This window comes from Balaenoptera musculus, chromosome 4, assembly GCF_009873245.2.
Source record: "Balaenoptera musculus isolate JJ_BM4_2016_0621 chromosome 4, mBalMus1.pri.v3, whole genome shotgun sequence".
Classification (NCBI taxonomy): Eukaryota; Metazoa; Chordata; class Mammalia; order Artiodactyla; family Balaenopteridae; genus Balaenoptera; species Balaenoptera musculus.
This window is the reverse complement of record NC_045788.1, coordinates 132,504,535-132,524,548: the sequence shown is the minus strand read 5'-3', so window position 1 is coordinate 132,524,548 and position 20,014 is coordinate 132,504,535. Positions and strand designations below refer to the sequence as shown.

Below are 20,014 nucleotides of genomic sequence, written 5' to 3'. Positions count from 1 at the left end.
GCTGCAGCCTTCATTCTAGAAGGATGTACTCCGGCTGTGAAACGCAGGCTGAGCTTGGCTGAGGAGCCCTGAACCCACCACTGGCAGAGTCACACAAGTATATGGTTTCATAATGTTAGCTTTTCATTTTTAAGTATGAATATCAATGTTTACGTATACTTTTTGACTTGTGGTAAGATACACATAACCCAAGACTTATCATCTTAAACACTTCCAAGGGCACAGTTCAGTGGTGTCAAGTACATTCAGATTGTTATGAAACCCATCTCCAGAGAGTCTTTCATCTTGCAAAACTGAAACTCTATACCCATTAAATAACAACTCCCCCGTTCCTCCCACCCCCAGCCCCCGGCAACCACCATTCTACTTTGTCTCCATGGGTTCGACTGCTCCTATAAGTGAAATTACACAGTGTTGGTCCTTTTGTGTCTGGCTTACGTCACTTAGCAAAATGTCCTCAAGGTTCACACATTGTAGCCTGTGTCAGAATGTCCTTCCTTTTTAAGACTGAATAATATTCCACTGTGTGGATAGACTACATTTTGCTTATCATCTGTCCGTGGACACTTGGGTTGTTTCCCCCTTTTGGCTCTTGTGAATAACACTGCTATGTCAATGTTTATGTTTTTATATGTAGGAATGACGCTGCCTAGCACATTCTAGTAGATGTTTTTTCTATACACTAATGTGTTACTTTCACTGTTTTCCTAGATGAGCCTTAGAACACAGGATTTTTCAAAGACTTTCTCCGTCCTGTGATCTCCCTAAAGGGCTCTGGAGGGCTGGGCAGGGCCGGGTGATGGGCTGTGGTCTTGGGGATGATGGGTGGGCTCCAGCGCTGACCAAAAGGGAATCATTCTTGGGGCACAAGGTGACATGAGCCGGGCCTTCTCCAGGGAAACAGCCCAGGTGGCCGAGAGGGCCGCTGAGCCCAGGGCCTGGCCAGCTGTGCAGGGACAGGGCTCCTTCCAGCCTTTATCTCCTCTCTGCTTTCCTTTTCATTAAAGACAAACTTCCTAGGAATTCTGTGTGAGTAAACTTCCCACTTTCTTGACCAAAGCCAGGCTTTTCAACAAGCAGTGAGGTTGGAGGGTTGCCTGTGAGGGTGGGAACACCTGGAGAATCCTCAGGACAGGGGCTCCCGGCTACCGTTCCCCGAGCACTCTGACATCTGGGCCCTGTGCAAGCCCTTGGCGCTCCCAACCTCATTTACTTCCCGCCACAGCACTCTGTGGTTGTACTACCATAATCTCTATTTTCCAGAGGAGGAAACAGAGGCACAGAGGGGCCAAGCAAGCCACCCAAGGTCACGCAGCTACCGAGTGGCAGAGATGGGGTTTGATCCCAGGTCAGCAGAAACCGGCACCCACCCTACTGACCTCTACGCCAGCCGGCCGCTAGTCAAACTTATATATGAAGACCCGCAAAGTGGAAATGACACCTCATGCCCTGGCCACTTGGCAACGTGCTTTTAAGGGCAGAGGGAGAAAAGACACACATGCATGCACACACACATGCACACACCTACAGACATACATGCATGTGCACACATGTGCATACAGATACACCCATGCACGCGCACCATGTTCTCTTTGTCCTTCAAACAGCTAGTGATTCTGATGGAAAGAACAACTGAGCAAATGAAGATCTGAGAGGATGAAAGCCTGGTTTCTGCAGCTCTGGGGCCGGGGAACCTTTGTGACGGGCGGGCGGGATGCGGTGCTTTGTGCCTGGGTTGATGGGGCTGGAATTTGAAGGTGCTGATGGATCCTCCTGGCCCCGCCCACACGAGGGCACCTTGTGTGAGACCCAGACACACTTTCACGCTGGAATCGGGGTGAGGGGCTGAAGCTGAAACGAATGACGCTCGTGTGTGAAAGGAGTTTGAACAGACCCCATGAGCAGGAAGGGTCACAAGGGGGTAAGATGGGAGCAGCCCCAGGGCAAGGCTGCTGGACCGGACCCTCCCAGAACCCAAGTCCGCCAATCAGCCTGGGCAGCCTCGCAGGCCCCAAGGAGCCCACGACTTTAGAAGCACCGCATTCTCCTTTCTTGTTTTCTAGGGTCACATTCCTGGGATCGCCGAATATGTCAACCTGACATTTCATGATTCAGGCATCCAAGCGCAGAAAAGGGCATTATTTTAGACTGAAAAGGTGCATTTTATATTCACACACTTGACTTTCAAGACCCTGAATAAATTTTGCTGAAATAAATATTCACCTTTGGGTCTAGTCCAAGTATGTGAAGTTTTAGTCCCAATGGCCTTCTCTCTTTCTTTCTTTCTTTTAAAAAGAATATTAAAAGTGACTGAAAAGAGGGATTTAGAAATGAATGGCAGTTTTTCAACATGTCTTATAAAATGAAAAAGAGCAAATGCTATAATATTTCTTTGGGACATGGATTTAAGGAAAATGAGATTTAGAACCCAGTGGCTGTTCGTTGCAATGTGAGATTTCTATCCTTGCACTGCCTGGTCAGAAGGAAGGTGAGAATTAGGGTGACCACCCGTGTGTGTCCACCCATCACGACTGCCCAGGATGACGACCCTGGCTTTAGCACTGAGACTCCCGCATTGCAGAAGACCCCTTGGTCCCCAGCAAACCAGGATGGTGGGTCACCCTAGCTGAAATTACTACAGATATGAGAAGTGCTTGTAAAACCCCACTCACCTGAGCTTCTCACCAGCCCTGTAGGCAGACACCCAAGGATACCCACTGGGTCAGTGGGAGCTTTTAGACAGGCTTACAGGAGGGTTTGGGATTTCTGGAGGCGTGAAGTTGACCTGTCTTCACCTGCTTGGCTTCCTGCCCCCTGCCTTTCCCAGGTCAAGGACCTCTTGACCCGGGGACCAGTCCTGGTCCTCAGCCCAGGCCATTTGCAGCCCCCGCCCAGGGCTCTTCACGTTGTCTAAGAGGATAGATTCCAAATCCCCACCCAAGAGCCACTGAGTCTCAGGGGGCGGGGCCCGGGAATCTTCATTCTTATCACAAGCTCCCCTGCAGTTTCTTTCTTTTTTTTTTTGCCGTGCTGCACGGCTTGTGGGATCTTAGTTCCCCGACCAGGCATCAAGCCCGGGCAGTGAAAGCGTAGAGTCCTAACCACTGGACCGCCAGGGAATTCCCTCCCCTGGGTTTCCGACGGGCAGGCGGCTGAGAGGCCCGGCCTGGCCTCTGCCTGGGCTTCCTGAGCCCTGCCATCTACCTGCTTATCTCTTGCAGCACAGGTCCCCCCCATATTTGGGCTTTCTGTTTGCCCTTGTACAGAATCCCTTCCCTTTGCTCTGACCCACCTGCTCTCCGCTCTCTTCCAGCCTTCTCCACCCTGTTTCACCGCAGTGCCTTGTCAACCATCCTGACTTCCTATAGGGCTGGGCCCCCAGCAGGAGATCACATACTTAAGGCTGTTGGTGGCATGCGTGGAACAAAGAATGCACACAGGAGCCGTGTCGTCCACACTTAAGTATGTGAGGCCCCTCCCAGGGAGGGACAGAAGGGAGGTGGGACGCGAAAGGTGGGTCAGGGGCCAGAGTCTGAGACCAGCCCCCTCCTCCCCATGCAGCCGTGTTGCCACATCAAACCCTGAAAAGCCTGAGAATTCTAAGTTTGAACCTGGGCTTCAAGGTCGTTATAAAGTTATATTTGTCAAGGAAGGCAAGAGAACATTTTTTTATATAACTTTATATTTTCGGCCTGATGTCTATAACATTTTAACGCTTGCCTGTTTGGTATGTAACACTCGTTCCTTCTCTCCGACCTGCATATGTGAGAGGCAGACCTATAGATTTCTATGCATACACAGAAAAATATAGTTTTATGTGGGAGTCTTTTTCTTTTACATAATGATATCATAATCTATGCATTATTTTCCAGTTTGCCCTTTTCACTGAATAAGACTTCAAGAATTTTTCACGTCTGTATATACAGATCTACCTCATTTAAAAACACAGTACAACACGTCTTTATTCTAATTTTTTCCGAACAGTTGGAATTCTTCCCAAGACATCTTCCATAAGAAAAGAAGTTTTCCACGTGCCTGAGCTGAGTGATGTAGGCAAGTCTGATTTAACAGAAACCTCAGAGGAGGAGAGCCTGGCTAGCTCCTGTGATTTCCCCCTCTGCTGACAGCACATGCCTTGGTCTCCCAGGGTCCAGAGGCTTTACAATCAGAGGTCAAGTTCTAAGGAAGGAAGTTCGGGAGCTCAGAGCTGGGAGGCAACTCACTGGGTTTGCAAATGCTTTGTAGATTCCTAACACATTCTCTTGCTAGTTCATGGTTAGTGGGTTGGGAACATTTTGCTTTTTCTCCTTGAGGGAGGTAATATCATGATTCTACACATCCCTCTAATTGCTACTCCCTCCCTTCCTCGGAAACTAATCAAGCATTTTCCAGGTCAGATTGCTGTTTAGTCATCTGAACACGAGTCCCCTTCCTCTTGCCTTAATCTTTCCCAGGCTGGATTTTGTCTTTGAAACAATAGGAAATGACAAGGTCTATTTTTCTTTTCTTGAAAGAACTCCATCCATGGAGTCATGAGTTGCAACAAAGTACGGGGAATTAATATGCACCCCCGATCGGAAGTGACCAGCTTTCCTGTCTTTGTTCTACCAAGTCCTGCAGTCTGAGCTCATGATATCGTGGGCAGTTTGCTTACAAGCAGGAAGGCTGCATTTTCACCTCAAGATAAATCCCCAATTGGATTTTCTGTCGGACCCATCTGAAAGAAGTGCAATTAGGCCGTAAGCAATCTTCAAGCAAAGATTGGGAACATTCCAAAGAAGGGCTCTGCTACAGATCATCTGTCGGGTCTTGGACATATATTTGCACCATTGGAGAAGTTCATTGCATCTTTTTTTTTTTTTTTTAAGATTTTTTTTTTGATGTGAACCATTCTCAAAGTCTTCAATGAATCTGCTACAATATTGCCTCCGTCTATGTCTTGGCTTCTTGGCTGCGAGGCATGTGGGATCCCAGCTCCTCCACCAGGGATCAAACCCACACGCCCTGCACTGGAAGGCAAAGTCTCAACCGCTGGACCACCAAGGAAGTCTCTGGACCGCCAGGGAAGTCGCTAGACCGCCAGGGAAGTCGCTGGACCACCAGGGAAGTCCCTGCTGCATCTTCAAGCACCCTTGCGAGTCAGTCCCTGGAACAGCTTTCTAAGAACGTTGTTTAATTTCTCCAACAGAAAATTAAGCTGTAATTTGGTAACTTATAAGATAGAAGACTAACTAGATAGTGATCCGCAACGTTAAAATCAGGAGCAATTACTATTCCAAGAGTTCGAGGCCCAGGTTTGAGGCCAGGCCCAGCCCGTTGCTGGCTGTGGGTGCGCTGAACAGGCAAGTCCCTTACGTGCTCTGAACACTGGCTTTTGCTTCTTGGAGACGGAGCGATCCTGCCCAAAGTGGGTGATGCCACCCCTACAGCCAGTCCTGCAGCCTGGAGACCAGACCCAGCTCGCGGTGTTCTGTACCCCATCAGCCTGACTTCCCATGGCGCCCCTCACCCTGGCTGCTCCCCATTCCCAAACATCCCCTTCCCATTCCCACCTCCTGGCCCACCTGCTGCGGCTCCCCTCTCCCCCTCAGGTGTCCCCACCTTCACCTTTTAAAATTCTGCTCGTTCCCGAGGACCCTGTTGAGCGCCGTCTCCATTAAGCATCTCCAGCCCATTAGGTAGAATCGTTCTCTCTGGGCTCCCATGGCCATTTGGTTTGACCATTTAATGTCATTCTTTTTTTCTTTTTTCTTTTTGGTCCCGCCCCGAGGCTCGCAGGATCTGAGTTCCCCGACCAGGGATTGAACCCAGGCCTCAGCAGTGAACTGGACCGCCAGGGAATCGGGCTAATGTCATTCTTATACTCTGTCTTGTGAAGCTAAAACCTCCAAAGGGTAAAGAAAAGGGCATCTGCTGACTCCACTCACAGGTTCAGCAAAAAGATGGAAGATCCTGAAGGTTAAGAGGAAGAGGAGGGCAGGAGGTACGGGCCTGGTGGACCAGCCGCTGTTGCCTGGGAAACGGGGAGACAGGGCCTTGGTGTGAAGAGGGCTTGGCCTGAGGTTTCTCTGGACCGTTCCTGGGGGGGCCGCTAGCCTGCTGGGCCAGGAGGAAAGGGGGCTGGCTCTTCTCGGAAGGCACGCTCTTCTCAGGAGGCAATAATACAAGGTGAATTGATAGCAGCAGCGGTGCCCATAGGAGTGCTGGTGGCAGCAGCTGCGGCAGGACAGGTGGCCAGAGCAAAAGGGCGCCATGAGCTGTGTGCAGCTGGGGCAGCAAAGGTGGACACGACGGCTGCGGGTGCGGATCTGCAGGGGTTGGTGCCCGCAAAGGCTGGGCCGCACCAAGGTCTCCCGGCAGGACTGAGCCCTGAGGGCTCGGAGACTAGGGACGTGTGAGGGCATCCCCAGGAAGGTGAGCCAGGGTGGGCGTAGGAGGTACTTTATCCCATGTTTCTGTGCCTGGGATTTTGATCCGATTTCACCCTCGGTTGGCAATAAAATATCCACTCCGTTTCATTGCAGTGAGTTGGGCTTGTGTCTCCGAGTCTGACTTAACACGCTAGCTCAGCATCGCCTAACAGAACTCTCTGCACCGTCCAAGACGGGAGCCACTGGTCACGTGGCCACTGAGTGACTAGCGTGACTGAGGAGCTGACTTTTAAATTTTATTAACTGGACTTCCCTGGTGGCGCAGTGGTTAAGAATCTGCCTGCCAATGCAGGGGACACGGGTTCGAGCCCTGGTCCGGGAAGATCCCACATGCCGCGGAGCAACTAAGCCCGTGCGCCACAACTACTGAGCCTGCGCTCTAGAGCCCATGAGCCACAACCACTGAGCCCACGAGCCACAAATACTGAAGCCCACACGCCTAGAGCCTGTGCTCCGCAATAAGAGAAGCCACGACAATGAGAAGCCCGCGCACCGCAACAAAGAGTAGCCCCTGCTCGCCGCAACTAGAGAAAGCCTGCACGCAGCAACGAAGACCCAATGCAGCCAAAATTAAAAAAATTAAAAATAAATAAATAAATAAATGTTATTAACTGGTTTCAGTTTAAGATTAGCTAAGCACACGTGGCTGCTGGCTGCGTACTAGATGATCAGCATCGTGATTAGATACCGTCTCATTCATTCTCCAGGGAGCCCAGCACTGTCCCCACGGGGAGGTGCCTGTTGATTTGAAATTCCTACAAAGAATGTGATGGCCTTGGATAATTATTAGCTGGCTTCCTGAATTTTCTCTTATCTGGTTGATGTTATCGTGCTTCTTTCTTGTCTTATTTCCAGCTATAGGCCAGTGTGGCTTCCAATTGACAGGGCATTTAGTTGGAGTATTTATTTAGGATTTAATCTCTGAGGCTACCGTCCAGTCATGGGATGGAGTTTGGCCAACTCTGCATTGGTGGTCAGGCTTACAATGGGCTTCTGAAAACCCAGTGACCATAGATCCGGGTTTACAACTATCCTGCCAAAACTGGGCCTGGCCGTTCAAGTCCAAGTGTGGGAAACCTCACAATGGACTTGGCTGAAGACTCCAAGGAAGGTCAGGCCTTGACACTTTCCTTGGAGCTCTGCAGACAGTCATTCCTCCTCCAAACTCCCCTCTGTGGCAGGGCTGGAGGGGCTGCCTTGTTCTCCCCCTCAGCAGCTTGTTCTTACCTTGCCCTTGAGCTCTGGCTGATGCCCTGAATGCGGTATAACGGGTGAAGTTTTGGCCCTGCTGGATGCTGACCCTCAAGAGGAAGAAATAATTGAAGATAAAAAAGCTTTCATTTATGGTGGTTCTTATTAGGTGTGAAGCATGGTCACTCTCCACACCACTAGGGAGGAGTTACTATTATTGTGCCCATTTTACAGATGAGGAAACTGAAGCACAGATAGATCTTCCTGAGACCAAGCTAAGACCAAGTCAGACAGAAGCTGGGAAACAAGAGGGCAGCACAGTGGGAGGGGGACCCTGAGTCCGGGGCTGGTGCAGAGTCATGTCCAGTCTGGTTGACATCGGTGTTCCAGGGTCTGGGTGGGGCAGGGAGTGGGGTGAAAGCTTCAGGGCAGTGATGTTTTCCAGGAGGCCGCCACTAGAAAATATGGGCTGCCGAGAGTGGACCAGTCCCGGGGAAAGTGGATGCGAAGGCTCATGCAGCTCCCGCACCTGCCAGGGAGGACTCAGCGTCAGGTCTTAGTTCCCCAGGTAACCTGGAGCAGGAACAAGGGGTCACCACCCATGGAGAAGGACAGGGACAGATTGAAAGGGGGCCCTTGTGGGCATCACTTTTCTCAGACTCACCAGATGCCAGATGTATGAACCAACGGCTGACTCTTCCCTGACATCACTTGCTAGTGGGGAGGCTCCCCGATGGTCCTTCCACTCTGGCTCCCCCAGAGGCTGCGGGTGACATTGTGCCAGCAGTGTGGGCCGACAGGGACCAATATGTACCCCCAGGCCCCTCACACTGGATGTCCCAGGTCAGTTTCCGAGATTCTTGAATGAGTGGTTTATTGAAACAGTACTCTCAGGAGAAATACTTGTTAAGAAAAGTGCTGTGGTCTGAATGTTTGTGTCCCTCCGAATTCATACGTTCACATCCTAACTCCCAAAGGTGATGGTATTAGGAAGTGAGGCCTTCGGGAGGCTTTTAGATCAAAAACCTCATGAGTGAGATTAGTGCCCTATAAAAGAGAGCTCCCCTTGTGCCTTCCATCACGTGAGGACACAGCGGGAAGTCCGCAACCCAGAAGAAGACCCTCACGCCACCATGCTGGCACCCTGAGCTTGGACGTCCATTTCCATAACTGAGAAAAAAAATTCTGTTGTTTATAAGCCACCCTGTGTGTGGTATTTTTGTTATAGCAGCCCACGCAGACTAAGACAAAAATGGTGAGGGGGCAATTCTCTGCAAAAGAGGGCAGCTGCGGGCCGTTCAGTCACCCTCGCAGCAGCTGGGGCAGGTAGCAGGCCTGGTGCAGGGATCTGGGCGGGCACAGCACCGCGCACTGCCCATCTGCGGGGTCGGCAGTGGGGCTGCTCACGGCCTCCCAGGAACTGCTTGGTCCCTGGGTAGGCACTGCTTTTTCGTGAAGCGGCAGCAAATGCCCCAGCATCAACAAAGCAGGAGCGGCCCTGCTAACAAGCTCCGTGAATCCAGAAGGGCTGAATTTTACAGCAGGCGGCTTGCATTTTGAAAGTCAGCATTTGCAGCAAGTAACCGAGGTAGTGACATGTGCAAACCTCCCACCGAGAGCTGGCCTCTTGGCACAGGACTTCCGGAGCCCCACGGCTTGGAAACAGTGGGGTGCCTGTGGCCCAGAGAAACGCAAAGCTTAGAAGCAGCACTCCCCGGGTGGAACTCCACCTGGGAGCGTCCACCAGCCACCGTGCTCCATCAGCAGCCCTTCGTCCAAATCTGCTTTGGTCCTTTGCCTCCTGGGCGTGGTGCCCATCCAAACACATTCTCAGCAGGACCTCTCAGGCTCCTTCCATGAGAAGAACGTGGCATTCTTCTCCTGGGCTCAGAAAATGCAAATAAACAACTCGTTGCTTTTGCTCAGGCCAAAGACTGCCCCTCGCTTTGGCCGGCCTGTCTTCCAGCTGCCTCCTCGGGGTTCCTGGGAGGACTGTGCACGTGGGTGGGTGTTGGGGGGAGACGCAGATAAGGGGAGACCCTTCGTGGCATTCAACAAGAGCTTTGAGACTGAGGTCAGTGTGGGCACAGCTCTTCCTCCAACTGGAAAAGTGAAAACCTTCAGCTGGCCTGTTCTCTTTAGCTCCACAAGGTCACCAGAAGGACAGCGGTTATGTTCATGGAGCCAAAGAAGATGCTGCTTGGGGATTAGAACCAGAGACCGTGGCGGAGGCTGTTCTGGGACCTGAGACAGTTTCAAAGTGCTTCTTGCTGAGCTCAGGAAATAAAAGGACAAGGATTCTCTTTGATGAGAACAAAATCCTCATGAAGAAGTTAGACAGTGGAGCCATATGTTCATTCTCTGCTATGACCTACAACAGATTTATCTCCAATGACAGATTGAAGGCGAGTCATCTTCGCCCTGTCAGCTTCTCCCAATTCCCTACATTATAGATGGAGGACTCGGGGTTCCTGGAGGTGCTGAGGCATTTCAGCTCTGCCCACACGACCCCAGCCTGTCCGTATGGCACCTCTCTGGACCAGTCTCTACTCTCCCACCTTCGCAGGTAAGTGTAAGGGAAGCACACTCTGAAATTGGCAGAAGCGGGGGTGAGAGAGGGGGTTTCACTCTGACTCACCTTCACTCCCCCTTCCCTCTGTTGAATGGAATCCACGAGGTATCTCATCAACTTTATCTGCGGTTGCCATTTTATGTGTAGTTTCGCTGCTGTTAAAATACCACACGAGGGACTACCCTGGTGGTCCAGTGGTTAAGACTCTGTGCTGCCAATGCAGGGGGCACAGGTTCGATTCCTAGTCAGGGAACTAAGATCCCACATGCTGCGCAGTGTGGCCAAAACATAAAAAAGAAAAAGAACCCACACATGAATGTTTACAGCAGCACTATTCACAGCAGCCTAAAGTGGAAGCAACCCAGATGTCTACCAATAGATGAATTAATGAACTCAATGTGGCCTATACATATAGTGGAATATTATTCAGCCATAAAGAGGAAGAAAGTACTGATTGATGCTACAACATGGATGACCTTGAGGACATTATGCTACATGAAAGAAGCCAGTGACAAAAGATTACATTTATATGTGTGATTCCTTTTATATGAACTATCCAGAATAAGTGAATGCATAGAGACAGAAAGCAGAGAGGTAGTTGCCAGGGGCTGGAGGGAAGGGGGAATGGGGGAGTGACTGCTTAATGGGTAGGGGGTTTTGTTTTCTGATGTTGAGAATGTTTTGGAACTAGATAGAAGTGGTGGTCCCATGACACTGTGAATGTACTAAAAGCCACTGAATTGTGTGCTTTAAAATGGTTAATCTTACTTCGTGTGAATTTCAACTCTGGCGTAGACCAAATGTTTGTGTTCCCCCCAAACTCATAGTAAATCCTAACGCCTATTGTATTTGGAGGTGGGGCCTTTGGGAGGTGATCAGGTCACGAGGGCAGAGCCTCCTTGGATAAGATTAGTGCCCTTATAAAGGAGACCCCAGAGAGCTCCCGGCCTTTCTGCCACGTGGGGACCCAGCAAGATGGCCGGCTATGAGCCAGGAAGCCAGGCTCTCACCAGACCCTGGCCCCTTGATCTTGGACTTCCAGCCTCCAAAACCGTGAGAAATAAATTTCTGTGGTTTATAAGCCACTCAGTCTATGGTGTTCTCGTTATAGCAGAATGAATGAACTAAGACAAACTGAATTTTAAAAAACAAACAAAACTGCAGCCCCTCTGCCCTCCAGGCAGCTGGGCTAGTTGATGAGAGACAAGCCCCTCCGTCCACACCACCCCCTCCTCTGGATTCCTCAGATGGGCCCTTCGCCCTCAGCATCTGGGGACTGAAAGAGAAATGCCTTCTGTCCTACCTGTCATTCCTGGGGTTCCTGAGGGAACAGCTAGTATTTCCTGATCACCTTACAACTGAGCCAGCTCCAGCACTTTGTACCGTGTGACTTGGCCCCAATACTGTCAGCCTTCAGCTTCCTCATCTACATATGCCTGCTTGCAGGGCTGATGTGATGATGAAGTAAGATAAGGCAGGGAGACCTCATTCGTAGCCAACACCATCATTTTAATGCTCTAAGTCCCCTAGGACAAGAAAGAGAAAAAAATTCTTTCCTTATTCTACTCCACAGCTATAAGCCTCCTGTCCACCAGGGGGGGCCTTCTAAAAGAAACCATCACCAGTTCTCCCACCAGGAATCTGTTTCCTTAACTTCTTTTTCTTTTACTTCTTCACCTGCCCCTCCCCCTAATATGGTAGGACCTATTTTTTTGCAATAATTTGAAAGGTAGCTCTACTTGATCCTTGCCCACAGGCTGCTGGGGAATCTGGTCGACTGTTTTTTACCACTAGAAACTCTGTAGTTTTAATCTAAGTCAGGGGTCAGCAAGCTTTTCCTGCAAGGGTAAATGTTTTAGGCATTATAAACCATACTTTATTTACAAAATCAAGAGGCAGGCCAAATCCGGTCTACTGCCTGTAGGCTACTGGGCAGCCCATGAGCTAAGAATGGCTTTTACATTTTAAAATAATTGATTAAAAAAAGAGAAATATGTGACATACGAAAGTTAATTTCAGATTGCAGTTTCCACAAATAAAGTTTTATTGAAACACAGCCATGTTCATTCATTACCTATTAGCTGTGGCTGCTTTTGAGCTCCAGTGTCAGAGGTGAGTAGTTGTGGCAGACCTATCTGACCTACGATGCCTAAAATATTTATTATCTTTCCCTTAAAAAAAAAAAACAAACTTTGCCAATCCCTTCTCTAAACAAATTATGTTAGTGATTAAAGTCTACCACCAGTGAACATGGAGTGACTGAACTCACGCTTGCCATTGTGAATATTAGTATAATTCTTTTACGGATAGATAGGGATCTTCTGTTTACCCATCTGTAAAACGATAATGACAGCACCATCTCACAAAGTTGTCGTGAGCATTAAATGACTTAATACATGAAAAGCAGCTAGAACAGTGCCTGGCATTATAAGTGCTCAATAAATGTGAACTCTAGTTCTGTTAGCATATAGACATGAATTTAAATAAATACAGAAAACCAAGACTTCTTCCCTCCATATTTATTTTGAAATGTGCTGTAAACAGTTTGAAATGTCCCTTTAAGAGCTTTCTGGCTTCCCCAGTATTGGACGACATGACAAATTCTCCTTCATAGAAGGTACGAGTGAAACAGAACTGGAGGGGCATTTTCAACCCTTCCCTCTTCAGAAAGTGTGATCACATCAAGATGCATCTGGTTTTCAGTAGAACTGGCCCATGTTTCTTGGGAGTGAAGTGTCCAAACCACTGTTCATCCATATTTCCTGGATGATTTGCTCCCTGCGCTCAATCCTTTCTGCCAGCTCTGCAGCCTCTATGGAACTGCAGACAGGATATGTAGTCCTACGAAACCCCGACAGTTCCCCTGGAAAATCGGAGTCAGAGGAGTCCTCCTCCCCCTCCTCATCCTGGCTGTCCTCCTCGGCTTTGTCGCTTCCTGGCACCAGGTGCTCCCTCGCCAGCTGCAGCTCCTGGAAGTCCTTGGTGCAGGACACTCTGATGACCAAGGCACACAGTGTGAGTGCCAGACCAATGCAAACACTGGACACGAACAGCAGGGCAGCTCTTTCAGGGTGGGCTGTAAGGGAAAGAGAACACGTCAGGACATGGAAGGGCTGTCAGTCTTCACCAGGCCAAAGTCCCATAGAAGCAGATATATGCAGTCCTGGACAGCATCTCTGAGACCATCCACACCTAACTGATCATATACCCCCACTAATTAAAAAAAAAAAAAAGGTTTGGAGCATATATAGTCAATATATGTATGTTTATAAGAGGACACATAGCAAAGGACCTGAGAAGCTGGGCCCTCCTGAGACCAAATGCAGATCTGTCATTCACTAGTAGTGTGACTTTTGGCAAATTACATCACCTCTCTGTGCCTCAGTTCCTTCGCCTGTAAAATGGAGCCAAAAGCCCCTTTCTGTCAGAGTTAATTCCTGTGAAGCTCTCAGAACACTCAATGACATGTAACAAATGTTCAATAAACTGTTAGCTATTATTAATAGTAGTAAATTTTGAAAAATTAATTTACATATAAAATATATATATGAATGTAAGTACTAATATAGTAAATGTTACAAAGCTTAATTTCTTTTAGATTAAAAAATAAATATAAATAAAAGTTCTGGTAGTAAAAGTTCAACCTCCAAATGACTGTACAATAGAAATAGAAATAATGCTAATTTGTACTATGTACCCTGGTCTAAATCTTTACATATGTTTAATCCTTACATTAACCCTGCATGGAAAGGACTATTACTTTTCAGCTGTGTACCCTTTGAGGTGTGAGCACTCCCATTTTGGGAAGTAATGATCCAGCTAACTTCCTCATAATATAGGTCGGGAGTTGACAGATTTTTCTGACTCTTCTGTCAAAAGGTCAGATAGTACATATTTTAAGTCTTTGTGGGCCATACAGTCTGTGTTGCAACTACTCAGCTGTGCTGTTGTAACACGAAAGCTGATACAGGTGTGGCTGTGTTCTAATAAAACTTTATTTACAAAATCAGCCCGTGGGCCGTACTTTGTGGATCACTGATACAGAGACTCAAGCTGAGGTGTAGCGGAGCCACTGTCTGAGTTCAGCTGGCCTCTTTAGGTGGAGCCAGGACAGAAATCCAGCTCCTAAGCTGCGAGCAGCTTGTGAGATGTGCACTGGCATTTGCTCCTACGTCTCGATGCAACCAGCCTCCTCCAAGGCACATGACCTCCTCGTTCACTAGACTTGAATATAATGATGACTGTTGTCTTCACTGCCTCGGTCCTTCCCCAGAGGTGCAGACTGGAGGTTCAGAACTTGACAGTTGTTAAGTTTCATGTACAGTCAAGGGATCCAGCCGCTGTGATCTGACGGGAGAGATCTAAGTGGGACACGTTATCTTCTTGAAACATGCAACTTCCCCATTCGGCTTCCTTCACTCGCAGCTCAAGTCACTGGACTCAAATGTCCTTTGTTGCCATCGCCCCTACGAGCACCATCTCATCACTCTCTCTAAGACACAGAAGTCTGAATGCAGAACTGATTTTGGCCAGGGGAGAGGCAGTGAGCTGTGTCTGTAGTGCTATTAATAACGATATATTTTTCCTAAGGGTCAAGGTATTTTGAAGATTTGGTCAGATAGAGACACACATCCTTTGTGTCGTGTTCATTTCTGCGAGTGGTGGTAGAACAGGGAATGGGAGACTGGCATTTGGGACACAGTCATTAAACTGTAAAGCACAAAATGATGCTAATACCCGAGGCCCTGATCTGATGGGGCAAATCGTTTCTCCTTCTCCCCCTGCACATCAAAGCCTCTGTTGGGAGTGGACTCATCACTCCCAGCTTCACTCTCACCTCCCTTTCCTTTGAATCCTCCTTTCCTCTCCCCGCTGCCTCCGGCCCCCCCCTTCCCAAGCCTCCTGGCCATGGTCCTCTCCAGCCCTTCCTGTCCTCATGGACTCGGATACGGGCTTTCTGTGCAGCCACAACTCATCTCCTCCTTCTCCTGGGAAAGCGTAAGCCTTGAGCCCACTGACAGCCACGCCTGTAGCCATCACCTCCTGCAGTGCCTGTACGGAGCGCTGCCGATGGGCGAATGGAGTCCCATCCACTTGTAACCTTTTCCAGCCATCCCGGTTCAGGACAGGGCCAGCTCCAGGCAGAAAGATTCCACGCTGGTCAAGCTTCTGGGAGACAATGATCACCCACAGCCCCCTTCTCTCCTCGCCCACGAGACCATCACTCCCAGCGGTGGTCTCATGGGTGAATCAGGTACTCAGGCCAGGATCTAGGAGGATTCAAGGTCTGGCTCTGCCCCAGACAGGTGGGTAACTATGGGCTAGTTACTGCCCCCCGCTCCTTTGCCATCTCTACTTCTTTTTAAAGACTCCAGGTGGACAGAATTAAACTCACCATAATCCTCAGGATATGACACATTCTCTTTATCCATCAATATGTGGCCTTCCTTTATGTTTATTTATTTAATGAATTACTTGAAATTCTGTAATCAGCACCCGCGCTGTGAATAAGCCCCCCACGTGGGAGTTAGAGCCTTGACAATAACCCTGTCTAACCTGTGGGTTCCCCTCCCCCCAGCCTCCTCCCATCAAGGTAGCTACCACCTGAATTCCATGCTCATTACTCCTCCACTTGTCTTTTTACATAGCTTATCACATCTCTATGTATTCCTAAAAACTTTATGAAAAAGGTGTAACGTTACAGTGTTGGGGGTTTGGTGTTTGTTTTTAACTTAACAGTATACTGCTGCATGTTATTCCGCTATCTTGACTACACTGTGGTTTATTCACTCACTCTCCTGCTGATGGGCATCTGGGGGGCTGCCAGGTTTCTGTATGTGGGCCTTGTAGCTGTGACCATTCCTGTAAATGTCCCTGGTGAATACCTGCAAGTGTCTGTCTCGGGTACTGACCTAGGAGGGCAATTGGATGAGTTGTAAGGCATGTGAATTGGGGAAATACTGCCAACGCGGTTTCCAAAGTGGCTGCAATGCATGAGGAATCCTGCAAATCCTCACCTTCTCCAGCACTGAGTATGAACAGGCTTCTAACATTTTTCCAGTCATATGAGTATAAAATTGTATCTCACTATGGCTTGACTTGTATTTCCCTGATCCCCAATTACGTATACATCTCTTCAGATACTTACCTAGTCCCTCTTCGCAAAATGCTGTCTCATGTCATGTGCCCACTTTTAAATGGGGTTGTGTGTGCTTTTCTTCTTACACATAAAATATATCTCTATCTATCTATAGTTTCTATATATTCTTGATATTGATCATTAGACAGTATATACATTGTGAATATCTCTGGGTAAGTGGCTTGTATTTTCCTTTCATTAAGGTGTCTTTTGATCTAGTGAATTTATCTGAAAAACAGGAATGATAACACTTCTCTTCTCCATCCTCCTCACCCCTAGCTGGTCTCCCCTCTCCTCTCTTGCCCCTCTCATCCATCTTCCCCACTGTGGCCACTGTAATCTTTTAAAAAATGCCATCAGATCACATCACTGCCCTACTTAAAACCTATAAACGGTCCCCCTCCTCCCGTAAGGTAAAAATCAAACCCAGACCACTGCCTACGAAGCTTGCTAGGACCTGGTCCATGGAACTGCCCTCCCCAAGTTCAACTCCAAAGACTCATCCCTCTGCTTTCTGCTTTCCCACCCACTGGCCTCTCTCCATCCCTCACAGGGGCCAGACAGCTTCGCACCTTGGTGCTTTTGCACGTGCTGTTCCTTCTGCCTGAAATGTTCTTTCTCCCTTCTTCATCCAGCCCTCCGTGACCCCACCCCCAGTCTGGACCAGGTCTCCCCTGTCATTAGGTCTCATAGCCTCTGGAATGTCACTAAGTTGCTGAGTGTGTTTTGTCCTCCCCGCCCCCCCCCCCCCACCATAGAATGCAAGCTCCGTGAGGACTGGGACTGAACTGCCTTGTTCTTCACCAAATCCCCAGTGCCTGGCCCAAAGCAGGGGTGACACAGCTATCTGCTGAGTGCTTGCAGGGAGGGGTCGTGGGCCTACGGCACTAGGCTTGGTGCCCTGTGGGTCAGGGGCTCCATAATGCTAGTTGCCTTTCTTCCTCTCTCCCTCTGCTCTCGGGGAGGGAGGGTCTGGATTCTATTGCCAGGAGCACTTCTCACTCATCAGACCCTAGGTGCCTCTTGGCTCAGGTGTACCTCCTGCCAAGTGATCACTCTTCAGGCCATGTTTACACCAAGTCTGCTAAGATCCAATAATCAAAGATGGAGAATATGGCAACTCTTGGAAAGCCTGCTGGAAATAAGGCTTCCTAGTCACCTGAACCAACTAGTCTGATGTCACAGAATCACCAGATCTTAGTTAGATGGAGCCCTGGTGGTGAGCTGGCTCAACTCCTCCTGTCACAGCCATTTAATCCGTCCACAGCCGCTGCTTGGCTGGGACCCCAAGCTCGGGCCAGGGTTCTCTCCAAAGCCCCAGGCTTTAAACTAAGGGGATACCACCTCTTTTCTAAAATCAATTGGACCACTTTAGGCTTTTGTGACCCCTTTTCCTATTATACTGAATGTGTTCTGTTAAAATAAAGGCATTAGTCTCCTTGTCAAACAGAATCGTCACACTATGCTATTGTTGGTCTTATTCTCATTTTAGTCTTAGTTCATCACAGGCTCAAGTGAATGGCTTTAATTTCATCAGCGGTAGCAAGCCCTCGGGAATCTCACCATAGTGGCCCGTGGCCTTTAAGGCCCCTTGACCCTTAGATCCCTGGTCTGGAGCCAACACAAGCTCCAGCTCAAACTTATTTGTGTCCAAATAAGACACCGAGAGGCTGGGGCGAGGGTTCCACCCCTTGGGGCCCTGCTACCGTCGGGTGAAAGCACAAAGAGTATTGGGCCTGGTCTGACAGCACTTAGGGACGTGATAATAACTTTCTGTCATGGAACCAAAGATTAGAGGCCGTGGGAACACTTCAGAATCCACACCTATGTGACAAGGTGGCGCTGATTTCCCATCGTCCTCCCTGACAGGGGATCATGTAACTTCAACTTTGGAATGTGTTATGATACTTCTATTTCAATGGGGGTTTGCCTGATAGCCTGGAGTTTCTTTCATATGAAACAATGATGCCCTCCCAACTCAGGAGAAGCACTGCTTTCTCACCCACGGCCCCAGTTACCCCATGCACCCTGCAAGTCCACAGTGAGCGCTTCCAGAGGCCGAAGACGCACACAGGCCCAAGCCCAAGGCAGGGGCTGAAATATTGGGCCACTAGGGCACTCAATAAAACACTAACTAGGTGGAATGGAGGACATCAAGTTCTGAGCCAGCCTGTCTAAATAAGTCTCCTTCAGAACAATCTGCAGAGGTACAATGGCTGAGCCAGCTAACTGCCTTCTGCAAACCTCCAACACACACGCACACACACACACACCCACACAGGCACCTTTTTCCATTTCCCTAATATCAAAAATTCTCTATGAGCTTCTTCAGACCCATGATCTAAATTCTAGAATGAATTCAAAGAGTAGGTCTATATTATTGAGAGGAGGGTAAATTCTAACACTCCTAAGAAAATGTCTCACAGATCATTTAAATGGCCCAAAGCAAAATCGTTCATCAGGGACCCTTGGATATCCTTGTGTCCGTTCCACCAGCCTCTGTGTCTCAACATCCCGGGACAGGCCCCTTGATTCTGGGTTCTGGTCTGCTGGTCCTCCATGTGAACTTGGCTTCACTAATGCAGCAAAGCTACCTACAGCCTGACCTGGGGAAACGTCCTTCTGGATTTGCTCAATCTACTGTCTATTTAGCTGATTTTGCCAGAATCTGCCCAGCTCACTCTTGGCGGCTCCTGTTGGGGTCCCTCCTGTAGGAGGGTCTCCTCCCTTTGGTGGGTGCCCAGGGACCCCAGTGCAGCCTTCAGGTCATATCCCTGCAACAAGGATAAGGATGCCACTGAGAGTTGGCTGGGGCACCGCTTTCTAACGACGATGAGGGTGACGCTCTCATTGTGTGACGCTCGTGTTGAAACAGCTCAGCTTGACGTCCTGCCCTTCACTGCAGTGTGCTGGCCTGCCCCGTGAGGAGGACGAGGTGGGCTGGGGACCTCTAGAGTGACCACCCAGAGAGTGACATGCCCAGGAAATGCACCAGCAAGTGCAGATGTCCCTGTTTCCCTAAGACTTCGTGAGCCTCTGTGATTTGAAAAATTAACTTCTATAGCAACTTCATTTCACTAACACATGACACCACACATTCAGAGCCTCTTTCTCTTTGACATGAAATTTCGGCTTGGTTGCAGCTTGCTGAGTTGAACGTGCTTAAACATCCCTCTATAAAACCAAATAACAACCCACCAAGTCCTTATATGCCTTAAAAATTGAATACCTACAAACAGCAAATACAGGGTGATGATTAGGTACAGGATAGCTCATGACACCAGAGGAGGACTCTTCATATGGTCATTTATTAACTACTTACTGTGCATCTACTCTGTGCCAGCTCTGTCCCAGGCAGTAGGATATGACAATGACTAAGGTGACAAACATCTGTACCTGAAATAGTTAATGTCTAGTGGAGAGATGGGTGTTTAACAAATAAATCTCTCCAACAACTTCTGGGAGTGGTGAGTGTGTAAAAGGTTAGACAGGGATGGAGGCAATCTAATTGAGATCACTCGAGGTCATGAGTCATGTCCATCCTTCAAAATTCTGAAAGGCATACGTCTCTCTTGGAGAAGCTGGAGGGCAGGTTTTATATCTGCTGAGTCTGAATCCTGCCCTGTCGCCAGCCACTTGGTGTCCTCAGGCACCTGGCTCAACTCCTCTGAGCCTCGGCTT

General features: G+C 48.9%; 1 protein-coding gene across 10 annotated transcripts in view; it reads right to left on the bottom strand.

Annotated features, from left to right (window-relative positions):
• Nucleotides 1–12,688: 12,688 nt before the first annotated feature.
• The window catches only part of EVA1C (eva-1 homolog C), an 83,982-nt gene continuing 76,656 nt past the window's right edge, over nucleotides 12,689–20,014 (bottom strand). For 9 of the 10 annotated variants that reach the window (XM_036851401.1, XM_036851397.1, XM_036851396.1 and 6 more), the window contains one exon: nucleotides 12,689–13,270. In XM_036851401.1, coding sequence (XP_036707296.1) covers nucleotides 12,894–13,270 — 377 coding nt within the window. In that variant the 3' untranslated portion in view covers nucleotides 12,689–12,893. The remainder of the gene's footprint in view (nucleotides 13,271–20,014) is intronic. The other variant, XM_036851402.1, reaches the window with a different exon arrangement.